This window comes from Notothenia coriiceps, unplaced genomic scaffold (assembly GCF_000735185.1).
Source record: "Notothenia coriiceps isolate Sejong01 unplaced genomic scaffold, NC01 NC01_scaffold00024234, whole genome shotgun sequence".
Lineage (NCBI taxonomy): Eukaryota > Metazoa > Chordata > Actinopteri > Perciformes > Nototheniidae > Notothenia > Notothenia coriiceps.
Genome location: NW_011356935.1, coordinates 1 through 18,828, shown reverse-complemented (window position 1 = coordinate 18,828; position 18,828 = coordinate 1). Strand labels below are relative to the sequence as shown.

Below are 18,828 nucleotides of genomic sequence, written 5' to 3'. Positions count from 1 at the left end.
TAAATCTCACCTCAAAACTATTATTTGCAATGAAGTATCATGAAAAGAAACAACACAAAACCTCCTGTGTCTCTTTTGTTATAGTTCAGACTGAATGTGCAAAGATTAAAGACTGCATAACAATACTGTGGCATGGTCCAGGCCTGGTATCATTTCCTGTCAGTTCAAAATGGACACTGAGTAGTGTGCAAGTTAGTGTTACTCTTAGTATTAATATGGTGTGTAACTGAGACACAAAGCCTAGCCATTTGGCCGTAGAGGCCTTACAAGTACCCTTCATAAAATGAAAGTGTTACATGACACAAACAAAAATAATCCTAGATTTAGAGCCTTGCAAGCAGTGGGGCTAGAGCTTGGTCATGTCATATTCAAGGTTTTACGGTAAAAACATAAACAACAAAGTGGTGCATCCCCTCAAATCCAAAAACATCACATCAAGGGTCAATCATCGACTTTCCTGACAACCACTGAAGGCAAAGCAAGGCAACAAATGTATAAAGACAAATATTATCTGAATATAATCAGTTGCCACAACATAAGAGATTATATAAACTATTTCCATCACACAACACGAGCATGGTAATAGCCAACAAAAGTCCATATTCCTATCTTTGGTGGTACGTTATATTGTTTATATTTGTTTATCTTAGATGATTTTAACAGATGATGGGCAAGGTGCCCCTGTACTTGCTTTACATATATCAGACCAGTAGAGGGCAGGGTTTGCAACTATTATCCTTAAATTGTCAATGAAGTAATTATGCAAAACATTCATTTAAAATAAAAGAAGCACTACGGTAATTAAAAGTGGTTTCTTATTTGTTCAATGTGGTATTAATACGTATCTGTTATGGGTTTGGAGCCACCAGGTCACATTAAATAGAATATCTTGAAACAAAGTGAAATTGTCTTCTGGATTAGTGCTGGAAAGTATAACTAAATAAATGCACACAAGTACTGTACTCAATTACAATGCTGTACTTTACTTAGGTATTTCCATTTTATGTTTTTGTTGAGGTAAATATTGAACTTTTACTCCACAACATTTATGTAGTACATTTAGTTACTTTACTAGTCATTTGAATGTACCTAACTTTAATTGGCATTAGCATATCTAGCTGAGGGTTGAGCAATGCAAATAAAGTCAAGAGTTAGGAAGAAGTACTCAGATCTTGTACTCAAGGTAAAAGTAAGAATACCAGAGTGTAGGAATACTTTGTTACACCTAAAGTACACATTACGCGGATTGGACTATTTCAGAATAATACATATCATATGTTTTGATCGTTATTATTGATGCATTAGAGTTGTATCAAAACTGGTAAGATCCATCTATTTTAATTACTTTGCAGGCAGGGTATACTGTGAATGTTTCTATTTTAAATCATTAATCCAAATTTGCAAAGTAACTAAAGATATTAAATAAATGTAGTGGAGTAAAAGTACAATATTTACCTCTGAATTGTAGTTGGGTAGAATAAGTAAAAAGTAGCAAACATTAAAATACAGTATAGTAATTGAGTAAATGTACTTAGTTACTTTACACCACTGATGTCAGTACATTAAAAGTGTATTATTGCTAGCGTTACTTTATTTGCTAACTAGCTAACGTTACACCTAAATCAGTAACTTACTTTTCTGTTGACCTCCTGTCAGTCGGTGTTTCTAATCTCAAAAATGTTTCCTCTAATTACAAAAATGTCAGAATTTTTTTCTTATAAGATATATTTTTCCACTTGAGACGGTTTAGTATCCTAACTCTGATATTACTAACGCTGTAAATTACTCACCGGTGTGTGAACCATAGTGTAAACTTCCTTAAATTGGGAAACTGGAAAATAACAACCGGACGTTGGGAGGTTATCCTTCAAAATAAAATTGTAAAATATATCGCCATATAAGTCCCTATTTTTTCAGTCAATAACATTCAATTTTGCATATTGTTGTGCATCTGATAAATGAAAAACATATATTTGTGGGATATGCTTTTAAATGAAACCTTATGCGTTTTTGTGAATAATGTTATGGAGAATATCTAGCCGGAAGTCGCTTGTATTGGGTATTACTTCTAGTTTTACATTTCATCATCATTCCCATATCTGATGAGAGAATCATGGATGCAGGATCGAGCTTGTTTAATGCTAATAAACCATCTAGCATCTTGAACTTTCCTCTTGCTGCTCATATCATGTCTGAAAGTGAAACAGGTATCTTTACCTGAGAAAGTCATATGAGAGGCAGAGTTGATTGCCAACACCTGCGCATGGTGATCACCAGCAACACGTGCTTGGTCCTGTTTACCCGAGCTCTCAATAGAGAGTCTCTATACGTTTTGTTTGTTGTTTATAATGGAAAAACAAATGCTGATTTCAGCTGTCCTTCGTTATTTTCGCATGGTTTTCTTACTGCTGCTGGTCAACAGCTGCCCTCTGGTCGGATCTCACTCCAATGCGCTGCACAAACTGGGTGACTTCACCTACCCGTACAGCAGCATATTCTCCCCGCTGCTCAAAGCCCTGTCAGAGCACGGAGGGTCGAGGTGGAACCAGGAACTGAAGAAAAATATCAAACCCGATCACAGGTACATCAAGTATCTGACCGAGGTTTACAGTAAATCCTCCAGATTGCAGAGAAGTTTGGACGGGAATAAAATCTACAACACACTCCGACTGATTAAACCACAAGATGAATGTCAAGCACAAAGTTATGAAGGTGAGCAAGTAAAACAACTCAACTGACAATTCCTAACAAACAATGTAACATGCATTACCTTCAGTGATGATGCTGACATTTATATTGGCATTTCTGTTAAAAAATGTACCATTTTTATGACTACCCAATGACCAGAGAGGGACTCTGTACATTTACTAATAAGTAGTGTAGGCCTACTCAAGAACAATTTTTGAGATACTTGTACTTTACTTGAGTATTATAGTGTACTTTTACTTCCCTACATTTATGTTGTACCTTTTAGTTATTTGACAGATTTTGATTAATGATGTGAAATATAATCGACACTTAAATCAGACTTTAGTTACACCTGGAGTAAATTCACAATACAAAGTTATTAAAACTAGCTGCACATTTTTGATAAACACATGAATGCATCAATAGTTATAATCAAAACATATGATATGTATTATTATTAAATGGACTGATCTGCATAATGAGTTATTTTACGTTTGGTACTTTAAGTATATTTTGATGTAAATACTTTTACTTGAGTAACACTTTGAATGCAGGACTTGTAATTGTAACAGATTATTCCTAAACTCTGGTATACAAGTATAAGATCTGAGTAGTTCTCCCACCTCTGCTAACATGCATAAAAAGGGCAAAGGGTACAGAAAAAATCTTGTTTCAAAGGCGTCGGTGACATTAAACAGACATATTTATAAGGAAATATGACTGTCTAATGTTATCATAAGTGCATGGATTTGTGATGCTGACATGTAATGCTGACAGTGATCTAATCTTTTCTCATATTCTAGAGAGTTTTATGCAGGATTATTCCTACAGCCTTGATCATGTTGGAAGAAAAGAGCAGCTCCTGAAGTCAACCCTGCTGTACAGTTTTGACCATGACCTCGCAGCACCCGTCAACTCTGTATGCTACCTGAGTCTGGAGAAGCTAGAGCACCTCAACCAGTGTCCTCTGTGTTCCCGGATCCACCATGCTGGGAACTTCACAGTCAGCGCAGCCGGGGGGAGCAGGAGGAACTGGGTGGAGGTCGATGTCACATCGCTTCTCAGGCCTCCCATAAGATTTCACAAGAAGAATATACACCTGCACATTAATGTCACCTGCCCAGGGGAACGGAAAGCCAGAGGTGATGAGCGCAATGCCCCCCTAAATTTCACCCTGAATTCCCCTCTTCTGCTTCTTTATCTCTATGACACCAGCAACATCGACAACCAGAGGTTTCAGGACAATTCCATCGCGGGTCAAAGGCCAGAAACCGCAGGGAACACTTTTCACAAGCAGATGGCTTTCAAAACAGAACAGAGGATTGGGCGAAAGAGGAGATGGAAGAGGGAATCTCCAAAGAGCAAACAAGCTGATAAAACCCTCCACCTGCCTGAGCTTCTCTCCAGCTCTGAATTCCCGACAAGCCACTGTGCCTTATATGATTTCAGGGTGCGATTCAACCAGCTTAAACTGGAACACTGGATTGTATTTCCACCCAAGTACAACCCCAGGTACTGCAGTGGCGTCTGCCCGAGGGCCTTGGGATTCATCTACGGCTCGCCTTTCCACGCCATGGTGCAAACCATCATCTATGAGAACCTTGACTCCTCTGTGCCTCGGCCCTCGTGCATCCCCTCCCACTACAGCCCGTTGAGTGTCATGATCTTTGAAAAGGATGGCTCCTATGTGTACAAGGAGTTGGAAGATATGATTGCCACCAGGTGCACATGTCGCTAAGCCAGCTGCCAACATGTCTGTTCTATTTTCCTCCTTTTTTTACAGGCTTTCTATAACATCAACACAAACCCCTTCAGCAGTCCTCACCGGTGGACTCTATCTATATATTGGATACTTTGAGCTCAGTGATTTCATGAATTTATAAAAATCATTGTGCATGAAGTTTGATCTGGAGCAGGTGTGTTTACTAAACAAAAAGTATTTTATCCTAGTGAAAAATGTGGAAATGTGACACTTTTTGTTTTGTTAAGGCGTGAAGAAAGGTTAATGGATCCTATTCTTCAACTTTGACACACTTTAAGAAGAAACATTTGTGTTGTATAATTTGCAACAAAAGTTATATTTCTGTTAACTTATTTTGGGTTGGTGGTCTGTCATTATTCTTTAATTTAACACAATTGCCGAGTTTTAAGTAGCCCTGTTCTGGACAAAATATGGAAAAAACAAACTCTTATCAAACCTTTTACAATGTACCATTTTATTCCTGGGGATTGATGATAGCTGTCTCAATGGTAACTGTCTTCATAATGTCCAGAATGAAAGTTGTCAAGGTTTCAGTGTGTATTTGTTACTTCTGGTCACTGCGTGACTGCATATGAAGCCTACCATATGGATTGAGTGCATCATTTCTGCTGGTTGAATAAGACTAAATGCTTGTCATGTCTATTTATGCAGATTTCATTAATTCACTGTGCTCAGTTTAGGGATATTCCAAAGAGTGAAAATATGAAAACATTGTTTGAAAGGTTGGAAAATAAAAAAAAAGGAACATGCTATGTAGAGTATATTGAAGTGACTGTTAATTCTTACCTCATACACCTTTGATCTAAATACATTTTTTTTTTTAAATAACTAAAAACAAGTGCATAATATGAACTTGCTAACACCCTAAATTAAAATTATCCCATATGCCTTCAGCATTTATTCTATACTCCCTTTCCAATTATCATCACAACCTTTAACCCTCCTGTTGTCTTCGGGTCAAATCTGACCGATTTACTACTTTCATCAATCATAACTTTTTTGTTTTAGATTTGATAGCATTATTAAGGCTTTATGATATCCTTCACAGTAGACATTTGAACATATACAATTGCTGATCACCACTTTCTTTACATTTCATTACGCTCTTATGTGCCCATACCCCGACATGGATCACACTGGCACACGCAATACATGTTCAGTGTCTATTCTTTGTATATTTACTGCAGTTTTTCATGTATACCAGTAGTCTGATACAATATTTACAGTTTGAAAGGGTGTTAAATGAAATTTGGTGATGATGAATCGTTTTTGTGTTAATGTATAGCAGTTCAAACAGGACCGGTCAAATTTGACCGTGAACACCAAAGTAAAGGGGGGAACGAAGGCAATAGGAGGGTTACAAATCCCTCTGTCCATTAAGAAAGCAGACAGTAATTGACCTGTGCCCTCTTACCCATGCTCGCTAATATTTTTACTGTTAATTCCTGCAATGCTGATTTCCTCAGATCATTCTTCGTCGTCTCTCTCTGCGTCTACCCACCACTGACTTCTCTTATTGACATTCCTCATAGAAACGGGCACTTTTGAATTTGTCTCCTTTTCCCTTCTCTGTCCCACCTTGATTGCCACGTTTGATTAGTTGACTTTCCCTAGATTAAACATTTGAGCTCGGATTTACTGATACTATTTAAATGTCTATATTTACTGATACTATTTGAATGTTTATATTTCCTTTTTGTCCATAAATACACCCCCTCATTCAGGAAGGAAGAGTCCATTTCTACCTACAGCTTGAGTGTAGTTAAACTCCAGTCCGCCAGGTGGTGCTGACGTGTTGGGAGCTAAGCAAGGCCTGAATAAAACGGAAGAACAGAACAACTTTATTAGGACACTGTGTTGAGAAACAGGACGGTAAGCTTCAATGTCACATTATTAACAGTGTAGATTTCCTACCTTTAACTCGAATTGCCGATTCCTGTAAGATATATCTGCTTTAATGTACTAGGATGGACCTTTATTTTGGCCTCGGTTAAACAAGCTCTTTAACGTGGCAGTAACATAAGCGTTTCAAGGACCTTAGCAGCTAACTGTTGGCCACTGTTGCTAGTTGACTATGCTAACACTTGCTAATCAGGGTGTTTTGATGTCCTGTAAGATTGTTGTTTTCTGTTTTTGCAATCGTGTATTTAGATAATCTGCTACGTGATGTACTAGGTTATTACTGCATACATTTATGGTAACACAATATCCAGATATTCATACAAGGAGATGGACTAGTTTACCCCTTGGTTATTATTCAAATCAATGTCAAACAAAGTCAGAGCCTTTGGGTAGGGACAGCTCATATTTATTGCTAGAATTATCATTAGATTGTATATTTTTTTATAAATGAAATAGATGCATTAAAAGCAAAGGTTGGTTGAATTGCTACACGTTGAACAATTATGTTTGCCTCTTAAGAATAACACAGCTGTGTGAGTGTCAGGATACAATTTCTACGTTTCACTGCTTCCATTTCCTGCAATCTTGAAAACATGTTTGATGTTGGTGGCTTTTTAAAAAAAAAAAAAACGTTAATGTCTTGTCTTTTTAGATCAGCCTTCTAGCAAACATGGGAGGCCACTTTGGTGAATTGGCGAGGATCAGGCATGTGGTCACATATAGCCTTTCGCCCTTTGAGCAGAGGGCTTTCCCCAACTACTTCTCCAAGGGAATCCCAAACGTGTGGAGACGGTTCAGGGCGTCTGTCTTCAAAGTTGCCCCCCGTGAGTTTCAGATTGGTCTATTCTATATATCATGATTTCAAATGGAGAGCCAGTACAACACATTTCTATATGTCTATTGAAATTGCTGACACTCCCTATGTTTGCCAGCCTTAAATCGCCAAAGGGTTTTGATTAGATTAACCTCACTTATTTCTTTGGTTGCTACAGCTTTATTTTACATACTATGATAGTACAATATAATTAGATTAGATATACTTTATTGAACCCAATTTGGGATTTTTCAAAGCACCCAATGGTAGAAAACAGGCCAAATGGTAAATACATACTACATAACAGTGTATCTCTATTGAATAAAAAATATATATACCAAATTCGAAGTGAGTAAATGTAAATATAGGGTACTGTTTACGTTATAAGTGTGCTAAGTAATTGCACTTGCATTGCCGTTTCTAAATCAAAATGTAATGCACAAGGTACAATGTGAGAACTATATCTACAAATTTAGTGAATTAGGGTTGGATAGAAGTGGAGTAAACAAAAGGGCTACTTAAGAAACTATGACATTGTGAGTTCTCTGCAAGCCAGAGTAGTGGTGTTATCGAGGGCTATCGCTGTATTGTTATAGGATTTACACTTACTGCAAAGCAAGATGTGGCTGAAATGAATAACAGGTAGAGAATTTCCTGTTGCTAATATGTTTTATTAACTTGTTTTTGCAGCAATGATAGCCCTGTACCTGACATACACATGGGGCAACAGCAGCCATGAGGCCAGCAAGAGGAAGGTCCACGCAGACTTTGAGAATGAGAATGACGAATAAACTAATTCAAACCTTTCTGAAAGCTGCCCTATGTTATTAATTCTAACTCTGTACGTTTGACCAATAAAGGTGACAAATATGTGCAATGAGTCTTGATTGGTTTCATTCAGTCATCTATTTGTGATTGTATTAATGTTTATTTATTGTGTTTGTTAAATCAATGCTACTTTTTCCACATTACATTGCACATTTAGTACTGAAGTGATGGGTCAATCAACAGAAAAATTAGGAGCCTACAGTTTTGATAATTATTTATCAAGTAAAATGCACAGTTTTTTTTCTACATCTGCATTCAAGGATTTGCTGCTTTTCTGTTATATATATTTGTGTCAATGGAATATTGTTAGGTACTTTACTGCTAATGGAATCAAGACGACGAAGAAATACAGCTTTTTAATTTGGGAGATGGTAACGAGCATTTTTCAGTTATTTTTCTGAGTAGTTAAAGACTAAAGATAACAGAGTAATCAATAATAGAGAGTAGTTGATTATGATTTTGTTAATGATAAATGACAGCTAGCCAACTGAAATGAAAGTTGTTTGTTTAATTAGTACTTTAATATTGAGTTGCTGCGAACAAATCAAAGCACACTAAATACACTTGACAATAAGTATGTGCAGTTATATTTGTAACTGCAGGGGCTTTTATGTTAAAGTACAGAAAGCAACTGCATGTTGGTTGGGGAGCCACCAACAGTTGTAACTGAATCAGAAATACTAGTGTAGATATTGTATTGTGATACTTAGATCAGGTTGCTGAGCCGCTGTGTGTAGAAGTCCTCCAGGACAGAGCTGCCCTCCATGGAGGACCTCTACACACAGCGCCTCAGGAAGAAGACCCAAAGGATCATCAAAGACTCCCATCACCCTGGCAACAAACTGTTCTGTCTGGACTTCATCGTCAAAACTACACAGTAGCAGTGCGTATGACAATAACACCTTTGAATCTTTGGTTAAGGTTGTTACAGATAATTAGTTATTGTAACGGATTACATTTTTTAAGTAACCCTCCCACCATAAAGTATTAGATGAAATCATTGGATGAAATGTACAGAGTATAGCAGTTTAACACGAGTTTCCTGCTGCAGTAATACCTTTCCTCGCCTGTGGGGGGCGCCCGACAGCAGCGTGTGGTGCTCTGCAGTGTGATGCTATTGGTCGGTGGGACAGAGAAGATTCCTGAACGTTCTCACGCATCAGCCGGCGCCGCATGCTGCTACACAGCTTCATGGAACAAGAACAAGGGTGTATCACTGCTGACTGAAACCCTACTGTAGCTGCTGCTGTCACCTTTCCAGCACTGAATTATATACCTGTTCTTTCTTGTAATTACTGTACTCTACACTGTTTAGTTAGCCAGAGAAAATGTCGGTTGTCGGGTTTGACGTCGGGTACTTGAACTGCTATGTAGCGGTAGCCAGAGCCGGTGGGATTGAAACTGTCGCTAATGAATATAGCGACCGGTGTACACCGTGAGTACGATTAGATACGCTATTGTTTGTGATTTGTTTTGTATTGTATGTACTCATAGCAGGTACAGAGTGTGAACGAATTCCACTTTAGTTCATCATAATATTGAATGAAGCTAACGTAGCTACCTAGCTAGTTAGCATGCTAAGAGGTTTCACAACAGGAAACGGCATGTGAGTGCTAAAGCTAATGCTAGCTGAATCATTGTGAGCATAAAGAAATCCCCATACTACTTCATATGATTAGATGGTTTTTGAAGTCTCCTACTACACTAATGTCGTCGAAATAAAATAAAAACGCATTATTGACCTGCTAAGTCAGGTGATGCATTTCTTTTTACTGCAGGCATGAATGGGCGCATGATGGGAGGAGGCCGGATCGTGGCTGTCAAACGGCTTTATCTATCTGTTGTACCCATTTTTCAGACCCATAATCAACAGATTATCGTTAAAGCAGTACATATCATATATTTGCTAACGTTAACAAATATGTTTATGAAACATCGACACCATCGCAATAAACTACCATTTTGTTACATTACCCTGTAGAGAGCGTCATTGCTGTAAAACTGTGGAGGAAAATATAATTTAACTGTTTTCTTTTTTCTTAAGAGCATGTGTTTCTTTTGGACCCCGGAATCGAGCGATCGGTGCTGCTGCAAAGAGCCAGGTGAGTTGACATGATACACCGGCAGGCCACTGGACACCTCACTACTACCCTGACTAAAGAGGGACCTGTTTTTTCATAGTGCGTTATGAGCACTTACAACCCTGGGCAGGTGCACAGCTCGTATCAGAATGAGCAACACATAGAGCAAGTGTTTATGTTATGAAGCTAATAATGGCACACCAGCCAAAATGTTGAAAATGTCCTTATAATTATTTTTGTGAGTCTAATAAATTATTTTGTTTCTTGTTCTAATGTTATGAAGTTTCTTCCCGTTCTTCCTACTTGTTCTAGTTTCCATGTGCCCCCAACACATTTGTATCTAGATAAAACAGTCCAACCAGTGAACTCTTTTTTTCTCAGGTGTTTAATAGAAGAGTTGTTTATCATATTTTATTTTTGTATAGGTCGTCTCAAACTGCAAGAACACAGTACAAGGGTTCAAGAGGTTTCATGGAAGGGCGTTTTCGGATCCCGTTGTGCACAACCTCAAAAACAGTTTGGTCTATGATATTGCACAGATGCCCACAGGAACAACTGGCATCAAGGTAAGGAAATGACAAGGGATATGAATGTTTAGTAACAGCTCAGAAACACAAGATATTCTCCCCAATTATCCTCGTCAAATTCAATATTCAGTCTAAGCATATGACTTGGCCAACCAACCAAGATAATGATCACCATGCCGGCAAGGAGAAGCGTGTTTATTCACATTTGTGGTTTATAACAATAACCGTGTTTAACAGTAACTCATAAGAGCGGATGTAATGCAAAAAAGGCTGATTACCCCTGGTAATCTATGAATATGGCCCACAGAAGAAATGTTTCGGTCACACAATCGGGGACTAAAATGTATTTATATTTCACCATAATATCATAATTAGTTAAATATAATTTTTTTGGTCTGCAGTTTTCGTTTGGCGCCCATTATTTTAGTTTTAAGACCAACAAGCATTCAATGGTTGTAGATTAGCAACATTTTATTACACTGGGGGCACAGCACAAGTGCGCTCCTTGGAAGTTGTAAATGTATGTCTGAGTCATTGCTAGCTGGGATACTGTCAAGAATGACTGAGAGAATTTTGTAGATGAAAACAACATTAAAAAAACTAAGCTAAATTAAATGCACGTTTGGAAATGTGATTTATCTTAAGATTTCTTTCACTAGAGGTTGTAGTTTTTTCTCCACTTGTGGTGGATGGTTCTATCTAATCTGCCTATTATCATTCAGTCTCTTTCTGTACAGAATGCTTATTTCTGAGTCGACATAGTAGTTATCATCTCGAGCAGGGACGTGCTCAGACATTTTGGGGGGCGGGAGCTCAAGTGAGAAAAAGGGCACTTCCCATAATCATTTATAATAAAAAATGTTAAAACAAAAAGTTAAATATAGTTGCACATCTCTGACTTACTGACCAATTTATTTTAATACCCTCACACTCAAGCAATTGTTTAATACTCAACATAATTCTACAAAAGAATCAGTTAACACAGAGACAATGGTCTTCTTTAGTATTCACTACGCACAAGAGCAGACAACAAACTAGTAGAATTGAGCTAACTTATCCATTAGCTAGTAGCCTACCTTAGTTAACTATATTTGTTTTGTCTTTTGGCTAATTAGCTGTAAGCTCGAGGCACTGGCAGTTTAGTAATTTGTTCATCACCACTTACCTCCAAACAAGCCAAGAAAAGCCGGCATAACATGGGACTGTAAAGTGGGAGGTGCTGCTATACCTGTCTGTCTGAAGCGACTGCCGATGACTGTCCGCACTGCAGTGCGCGAGACGTGGAGGGAGGGAGGGGAGAGAAAGCATCAGAACTTCAGTCTAATCTCCCGACCTGATATTTTATTTTGTATTCAATCAATATATATTTGCAAAGGGAAACTGCAAACAGCAGTAGATATATATTCATTCATTGGAAAAAGGGCAGGGGCTCAAGCCCACTTTGATGTCTGTGTGCACGTGCCTGATCTAGAGCGATGTAACATGCTCATATCTGATATTTTTCAAGGTGATGTACATGGAGGAAGAGAAGGTGTTCAGCATTGAGCAGGTCACCGCCATGCTGCTGACTAAGCTGAAGGAGACTGCAGAGCAAGCTCTCAAGAAGCCTGTGGCTGACTGTGTTGTATCTGTAAGTATCTCGAAAAATGGACATGTATGTTGTAAAAAAAGTGCTCTCCTGCTCGTACTGACGCGTAAAAAAAGGAAATATGTTTGATTTATAATTGAGTAACTTCAGCCTGACTTTAGGTCTTATCAGACGGGTTCATTGAAAACATCTTTAAGCTAAAACTATCTTTTTCATATGCTCTTCTGTTTTCACCAGGTTCCCTGCTACTACACTGATGTTGAGAGGAGATCAGTTGTAGATGCTGCTCAGATTGCTGGTCTCAACTGCCTGAGGCTCATGAATGAGACCACTGCAGGTCTGTACCCACTTTTTTATGGCAGCTTGGGAGAGGATGTGCATGTTAGTGATTGTTGACTGCATCTGCCAAAATGCAAACTTTGATGTTGATTCGAGTGAAAGTTTAAGTTTTTAATTATCCAACTATTTTCCTCTCAGTTGCGTTGGCATATGGCATCTATAAACAAGATCTCCCTGCCCCCGAGGAGAAGCCCAGGAATGTGGTGTTTGTCGATCTGGGCCATTGTGGATACCAGACATCATTGTGCGCCTTCAACAAGGGCAAAGTCAAGGTATGGACTTAAATCTGTATGTCTGCATTTCTTTTCAGTCTACGAGAGGCTTTGTTTCATTCCTTGAACTCTCTCTTAACCTCTTTCCTTCTCTTTCAGGTCCTTGCTACAGCTTGTGACCCAGAGTTGGGAGGAAAGGACTTCGATGAGGTGTTGGTGAAGTATTTCTGCGAGGAATTTGCCAAGAAGTACAAGATTGATGCCAGGACAAAGCCCAGGGCTCTGGTGAGACTTTACCAGGAGTGTGAAAAACTGAAGAGAGTGATGAGCGCCAACTGCTCTGATCTGCCGCTTAACATCGAGTGCTTCATGAACGACATTGATGTCTCTGGAAAAATGAACAGGTAGACCAATAAGAATTAACGTTTGCTTTTATCATCCATGGTTCTTATATACTAGGTTTATTTTTTTAAATGTGCATTTAAACTCATATTCACCTTTCTTTCCTGCACAAAGAGGTCAGTTTGAAGAGATGGCCGCTGATGTTTTTGCCCGAGTTGAGGCTCCGCTGCAGTCTCTGCTGGAACAAACCAGTGAGTATTATTTTCCTCAGTAGTGTTTAACTTTATTAAACCTGTCTTTTTTTATTGATGCCGCTATAGAACTTGCTCGCTTCTAGTTTGTGTGATGACATGTGTGTTTTGTTCCTCAAGAACTGAAAAGGGAAGACATCTATGCGGTAGAGATCGTGGGGGGAGCTTCCAGGATCCCAGCTGTCAAAGAGAGAATCAGCAAATTCTTTGGAAAGGAGCTGAGCACCACACTGAATGCTGACGAAGCTGTGGCCAGAGGATGTGCCCTGCAGGTATGCTATGCTCCATCCATCCATCCATCTTCTCCCGCTTATCCGTGGTTGGGTCGCGGAGGTAGCAGTTCCAGCAGAGAGCCCCAAACTTTCTTTTCCCTGGCCACATCAACCAGCTCTGACTGGGGGATCCCAAGGCGCTCCCAGGCCAGCGAAGAGATATAATCCCTCCATCTGGTTCTAGGTCTACCCCTTGGTCTGGGGAAGAGACCAAGGGGTAGACCTAGAACCAGATGGTATGCTATGCTGCAATCTTAAAACCAGGAAATGACTCGGCACTTCCGCTTCTCTCATCTCAAAGTTGAAGGGGTTTATGATTAATTCCCTTACATAAGGTCTGTGGTTAATACAAACATTTAGCAATCTAAACATTTTTGTTTTATGTCATAAGATACGGCAGTAATCAACCAAAGCAGGATTTCTTTAAGGGGTCTTTAAAAAGGTGGCTAAATGAAACTAAAGGATATCAAAACCTTTAGTGCTTGAATGAGCATCTGTTTATGTAAAAGGACAAATTTGAGTTTTCAGGTTAACATTTTTCATTATGACTGCATCTCTTATTGAAACCCTGGTTCTCTCCACAGTGTGCCATTCTGTCACCTGCCTTCAAAGTGCGTGAGTTCTCCATCACAGATGTGGTTACCTATCCCATCTCCTTGAAGTGGCACTCTGCTGCAGAGGAAGGTCTAAGGTATAAAGACAAATATTACATCTATTACTTTTTTGTCTCTAGCCTTAATGACCTCATGTAATCATTATTATGAAATGTTTGTTTGTTACAGTGATTGCGAGGTATTCCCTATGAACCACGCAGCCCCTTTCTCCAAAGTGCTCACCTTCTACCGGAAAGAGCCTTTTACCTTGGAGGCTTACTACAACGCTGCTAATAGCCTCCCCTACCCAGACCCCACTATTGGTAAGCAGCTACAGCTTCCTAAGTGAGGACTCTCTTTAGGACTCTAAATGATGTCATATTTCTGTATGCCTGACAAGTGGACCTGAATTCTTTTAGCGCTAGTTATTCCACAAACTGTTGAGAAAATATTTGTGTTGTTACTGACCTTGCCTCCCAAGACTACCAAGACCAGCAGAGGGCTTAAAGCTGTTTGGCACGACTATTTTTTGTTTATTTATTATTCTGTTTTTTCTCTTCCAGGTAAGTTCCTGATCCAAAAGGTTGTGCCACAGGCTTCTGGGGAGAGCTCCAAGGTGAAAGTCAAAGTGCGTGTGAACATCCATGGCATCTTCAGTGTCTCCAGTGCCTCCCTGGTTGAAGTTATGAAGTGTGAGGAGGGGGAGGAACCCATGGACACCGAACAGGCCACTGAGAAAGATGGAGAGGTAAAAAACAACAAATCTCCTTTTACATCCAGCTTCAGATAAGTTTGTGTACGAGACAAAACCAACATATTTCTGTTGTTTTGACTCCTCAGCAGAACAAGATGCAGACGGAGGAAGAGGAGCAGAAGGGAGACGGTCAGAAAGAAGCAGAAGAGAAGACGCCACGTGAGAACGAGGAGATGGAGGTAATATGTCTGAAAAAAAATTCTGACAAGCAAGATCTGTTCTGATATTGTCTTTACCTGTAGAAAACAATTCAATCCAATAGTTCACAATACATTCAGTTTGAGAACATAACATTAATCATTGTCATGAATATAACTGGGACATTTGAAACACAATATGTTACAATATAATGCAATTACAACGTTTCAATGAATGACACATTGTAAAGACAAATGTAACTTTGATTTCATTGTTTTTAATCTCAATGCCTTTTCTCTTTTCCTTATCAGATCACCCCAGAGGAAGGCAAAGGCGAGAAGAAGGCCGACCAGCCCCCACAAGCCAAAAAGCCCAAAGTCAAAACAAAAGTTCTTGATCTTCCGATTGAAAACAATCCACAGTGGCAGCTAGCTGATGACATGCTCAATCTTTTTGTTGAAAATGAGGTAACTAGATGTTCATTCATCACATACACGGTGCACATGACTTAATCCACCCATCCTTAATTACTTGATCTATTTTGAAGTAGCACGCGTTACAGTTGCTGTTTGGATTCTCCTCAGGGTAAGATGATCATGCAGGACAAGCTGGAGAAGGAGAGGAATGATGCCAAGAACTATGTGGAGGAGTATGTGTACGAGATGAGGGACAAATTACACGGGGTGCTGGAGAAGTTTGTCAGTGAATCTGTGAGTACAAAGTTGCCTCCTGGCTGATCTTAGAGTGTTCCTCTTTATATACATTTCTTACAGATTGTGCTTCCTTTGTTAATATAATACATTTATTTTTTATTTTCAGGACCGAGATGCCCTGTCAATAAAGCTGGGGAATACTGAAAACTGGCTGTATGAAGATGGAGAGGACCAATCCAAACAAGTGTACATTGACAAACTGACTGAGTTAAAGGTAATGATTGCTATAATTGAGCATTTTATAATAATAATAATAATAGCTCCATTGTGTGTTTGACATTTTGAATGATTTACCTGACATGTATAATGTGTTTGCTATAGAAACTTGGCCAGCCCATCCAGGAGAGGTACACAGAGGCTGAAGTGAGACCTAAAGCATTCGAGGAACTGGGAAAACAAATCCAGCAGTACATGAAATTTGTGGAAGCCTGCAAAATGAAGGTCATTCTACGAGCTTTTTAAATGAGGATGCTGGTAGTTTATTAAAATAAAAGTAATGATTCCCGCGGTAAATAGTAACACAGCTTTTGTTATTTCCCTTTGGATTTCCAGGAAGAGCAGTATGACCATATAGATGATGCAAATGTCACGAAGGTGGACAAAATGGCCAGCGAGGCAATGATGTGGATGAATAGCTCCATGAACCAGCAAACCAAACAAAACCTGACAATGGATCCCGCCGTCAAAGTAAAAGACATTCAAGCTAAAATAAGGGTGAGTGTCTCCTCCATCATAACACCACAGTGCTAAGAAACATGGCTGAGTAGAACGCAGGATATTAAAATAAGAAACATCTAATCGAAATAGCTGGTGATTAATTAACTAGCTGGGAAGTAATCGGTTTAATGTTTGCAGATCCAATTCATTTGGTTGTTTATTACTCCGTCATGCTCATGGTGTTACAGAAATCTACCATTTTTTTTTTTCATCACATATATTAGCATTACAAAATAACCCAACACATGAATTATTCTTGTGCCCTTTTTTATTATGAAATGGACCTCACAACTTCTTCTTTTAATAAACCCATTATAACATATTTCCTTTTTGTGTAATTTCCAGGAGCTCTTCTCCACTTGTAACCCCATTGTGACCAAGCCCAAACCCAAGGTAGAGCTTCCCAAGGACGAGACTCCAGCAGAGGAGAACGGGCCTGTCAACGGACAGGAGAAACCCCAGGATGCACCCGCAGACAAGGGAAAAGCTGAGAAAACAGGCACCTCAGAATCCACAGAAAACAAGCCTGAAATGGACCTTGATTAAAGCAGCGTAACGCCCTCTAACCAAAGCTGCACGGGAGCTGGCTGTTTCAGATTGAGATGCAGCCTGGGTGTATATCAGAGCAGTTAAAGTGTTTCAGGAATTGCACTCCACAGTCAAAAGCAGGCAGGGTGATTAGCACACTGAGCCCAGCTACTGGTGGTATCTCTGTCCAATGACATAGCATGCCCTCTCTTTCTGGAAGACATAAATCATAAGCCAGCCGCAATAAGCCTGTTTGACAATGAGCGCTGTACACATAATGGTATTTATTTCTGTTGTGTGCCCTGTAAGTGTTCTGGTCTGTGTCACAATATGGTTTTAATAAAGTTATTGAAAATCACTTGCACTATCTTTATTACGGTCAAAGATACCCAAGGCACAACTAGCATTAAACATGTCCTTGGTCACATTTAACATGGTTGAACGGTACCTCAATAACAGAAACTCCCTCAGTGCCATAACATTATACATGTGTGTAAATATATAAAAGGGTAGTATGTACATTTGTTTATATATGAATAACTGAGCAGAGGAATGTGTGAAGAGAGAAAAAAATGGTCCAATATTATTATTGTTAATTATTTTTTGTTTTAATTTAATTATTGTTTTTTGACTAAGCTAAACACCTTACAATTGTATTTTTAGGCAAACAGCTGGGGCTAAACTTGTATTTGAAGACATGTAGCCTAACCTATGAGCCTAACCAATGTATCTATTGGTAACTCAAATAAATATATGTAAACAGTTACATTTCTTGCTGGTGTAAAATATGAGACCGATAAGGTGAGGAAGTAGTGTGGAGGCATGTGGCGCAGTGGGTTAGTGCGTTGTGAATCTGATCAGGGGAGCACAGGTTCAAGCCCCACTGCAGTCAGCATGTCGTTGTGTCCCTGGGCAAGACACTTAACCCCAAATTGCTCCTGTGGGAATTGCCCACAGTATTGAGTATGTAAGTCGCTTTGGATAAAAGCGTCTAACAAGTAACATGTAATAATGTAATGTAGCGAAAACCTGGAAATGTAGGCCAAATTCAACGTCTTTTCTCTCATGTTCGCAAACACTTACATGTTTTTTTGTTGTTGCTGTTTTCGGTTAAAACATGCTTTTATAACACATTTATGTAAGCAGCTTTGAGTAAGACTGCAGTGTTTTTAAAAACCTGTAAACTGAGCTGTGTAGGCATGTTGGCTTTCATTTCTCATAATGATATACGTCGCTAGCTAACTGGCTAACATTGGCTTCCTTGAAAGTATGAAGTCGAAATGGGGCGACTGTAGATTCAGAAAGTACCCGGATCATCCGGGACCTTTTATTTACAGAGCATGCACAATTGAGTTTTCCTTAAGCCCCGCCCCCGATCTTCCCTCTCAAAGGGCTTTAGTTTTCGAGATACCGCTCCCGGAGTTAGGACAAAACACAACTTACTTTTTCCTCATCTCTAAGGCCTCCCATACATGAAATGGATTGTTGTATAAAAATATTTTACTGCAAAAGTGGTGAAATTGATATATAAAGTTAGACACCCCAAACTAAAAATAAAGCCTGGCCGTCTGGGGGTTGAGGCATAACAACTCATGTAGATTCACAATGGAAGGTCTGATCGGTTTAAAACTTGGCATACCTGAGGTCAGGACATCCCTCTGCATTATAGAAAAGACTGAATGTCAATATCTTAATGTAAATTGGAGATACAGTCATTTGAACACATACCTACAATAGGCGGAAATGTAAATCTATGTAGAATGTTCTCTTTACTTTGTA

At 39.1% G+C, this 18,828-nt stretch overlaps 3 protein-coding genes across 4 annotated transcripts; all 3 read left to right on the top strand.

Moving 5' to 3' along the window:
• The first annotated feature begins 2,125 nt into the window (after positions 1-2,125).
• gdf9 (growth differentiation factor 9) lies at positions 2,126-5,215 on the top strand. The gene is made up of 2 exons (XM_010782130.1): positions 2,126-2,712; positions 3,492-5,215. Exons 1-2 carry the CDS (start codon positions 2,349-2,351, stop codon positions 4,424-4,426), a joined length of 1,299 nt encoding a protein of 432 aa, XP_010780432.1. The 5' UTR covers positions 2,126-2,348; the 3' UTR covers positions 4,427-5,215.
• A 1,005-nt stretch (positions 5,216-6,220) lies between these two features.
• uqcrq (ubiquinol-cytochrome c reductase, complex III subunit VII) lies at positions 6,221-8,043 on the top strand. Its single transcript, XM_010782129.1, has 3 exons — positions 6,221-6,322; positions 7,005-7,176; positions 7,857-8,043. Exons 2-3 carry the CDS (start codon positions 7,023-7,025, stop codon positions 7,955-7,957), a joined length of 255 nt encoding a protein of 84 aa, XP_010780431.1. The 5' UTR covers positions 6,221-6,322; positions 7,005-7,022; the 3' UTR covers positions 7,958-8,043.
• A 1,089-nt stretch (positions 8,044-9,132) lies between these two features.
• On the top strand, positions 9,133-17,407 carry hspa4b (heat shock protein 4b). 2 transcript variants are annotated; one of them, XM_010782128.1, is made up of 19 exons: positions 9,133-9,429; positions 10,039-10,096; positions 10,501-10,641; positions 12,110-12,232; positions 12,428-12,527; positions 12,668-12,801; positions 12,901-13,145; positions 13,258-13,334; positions 13,455-13,606; positions 14,191-14,297; positions 14,389-14,522; positions 14,763-14,947; positions 15,043-15,132; positions 15,403-15,558; positions 15,676-15,801; positions 15,911-16,018; positions 16,126-16,245; positions 16,357-16,518; positions 16,867-17,407. In XM_010782128.1, exons 1-19 carry the CDS (start codon positions 9,323-9,325, stop codon positions 17,065-17,067), a joined length of 2,526 nt encoding a protein of 841 aa, XP_010780430.1. In that variant the 5' UTR covers positions 9,133-9,322; the 3' UTR covers positions 17,068-17,407. The 2 variants fall into 2 exon arrangements, with proteins under 2 accessions (XP_010780430.1, XP_010780429.1); XM_010782127.1 differs by having other exon boundaries at positions 15,040-15,132.
• Positions 17,408-18,828: the final 1,421 nt, after the last annotated feature.

Bases quoted from the DNA above. Each gene is read 5' to 3' on its own strand.
- gdf9 (XM_010782130.1), top strand. From the start codon at position 2,349: ATGGAAAAACAAATGCTGATTTCAGCTGTCCTTCGTTATTTTCGCATG. The intron at 2,713-3,491 runs GTGAGCAAGTAA...CTCATATTCTAG, and splicing joins TCAAGCACAAAGTTATGAAG to AGAGTTTTATGCAGGATTAT.
- uqcrq (XM_010782129.1), top strand. From the start codon at position 7,023: ATGGGAGGCCACTTTGGTGAATTGGCGAGGATCAGGCATGTGGTCACA. The intron at 7,177-7,856 runs GTGAGTTTCAGA...TTGTTTTTGCAG, and splicing joins TGTCTTCAAAGTTGCCCCCC to CAATGATAGCCCTGTACCTG.
- hspa4b (XM_010782127.1), top strand. From the start codon at position 9,323: ATGTCGGTTGTCGGGTTTGACGTCGGGTACTTGAACTGCTATGTAGCG. The intron at 12,802-12,900 runs GTATGGACTTAA...CTTCTCTTTCAG, and splicing joins TCAACAAGGGCAAAGTCAAG to GTCCTTGCTACAGCTTGTGA. The intron at 16,519-16,866 runs GTGAGTGTCTCC...TGTAATTTCCAG, and splicing joins ACATTCAAGCTAAAATAAGG to GAGCTCTTCTCCACTTGTAA.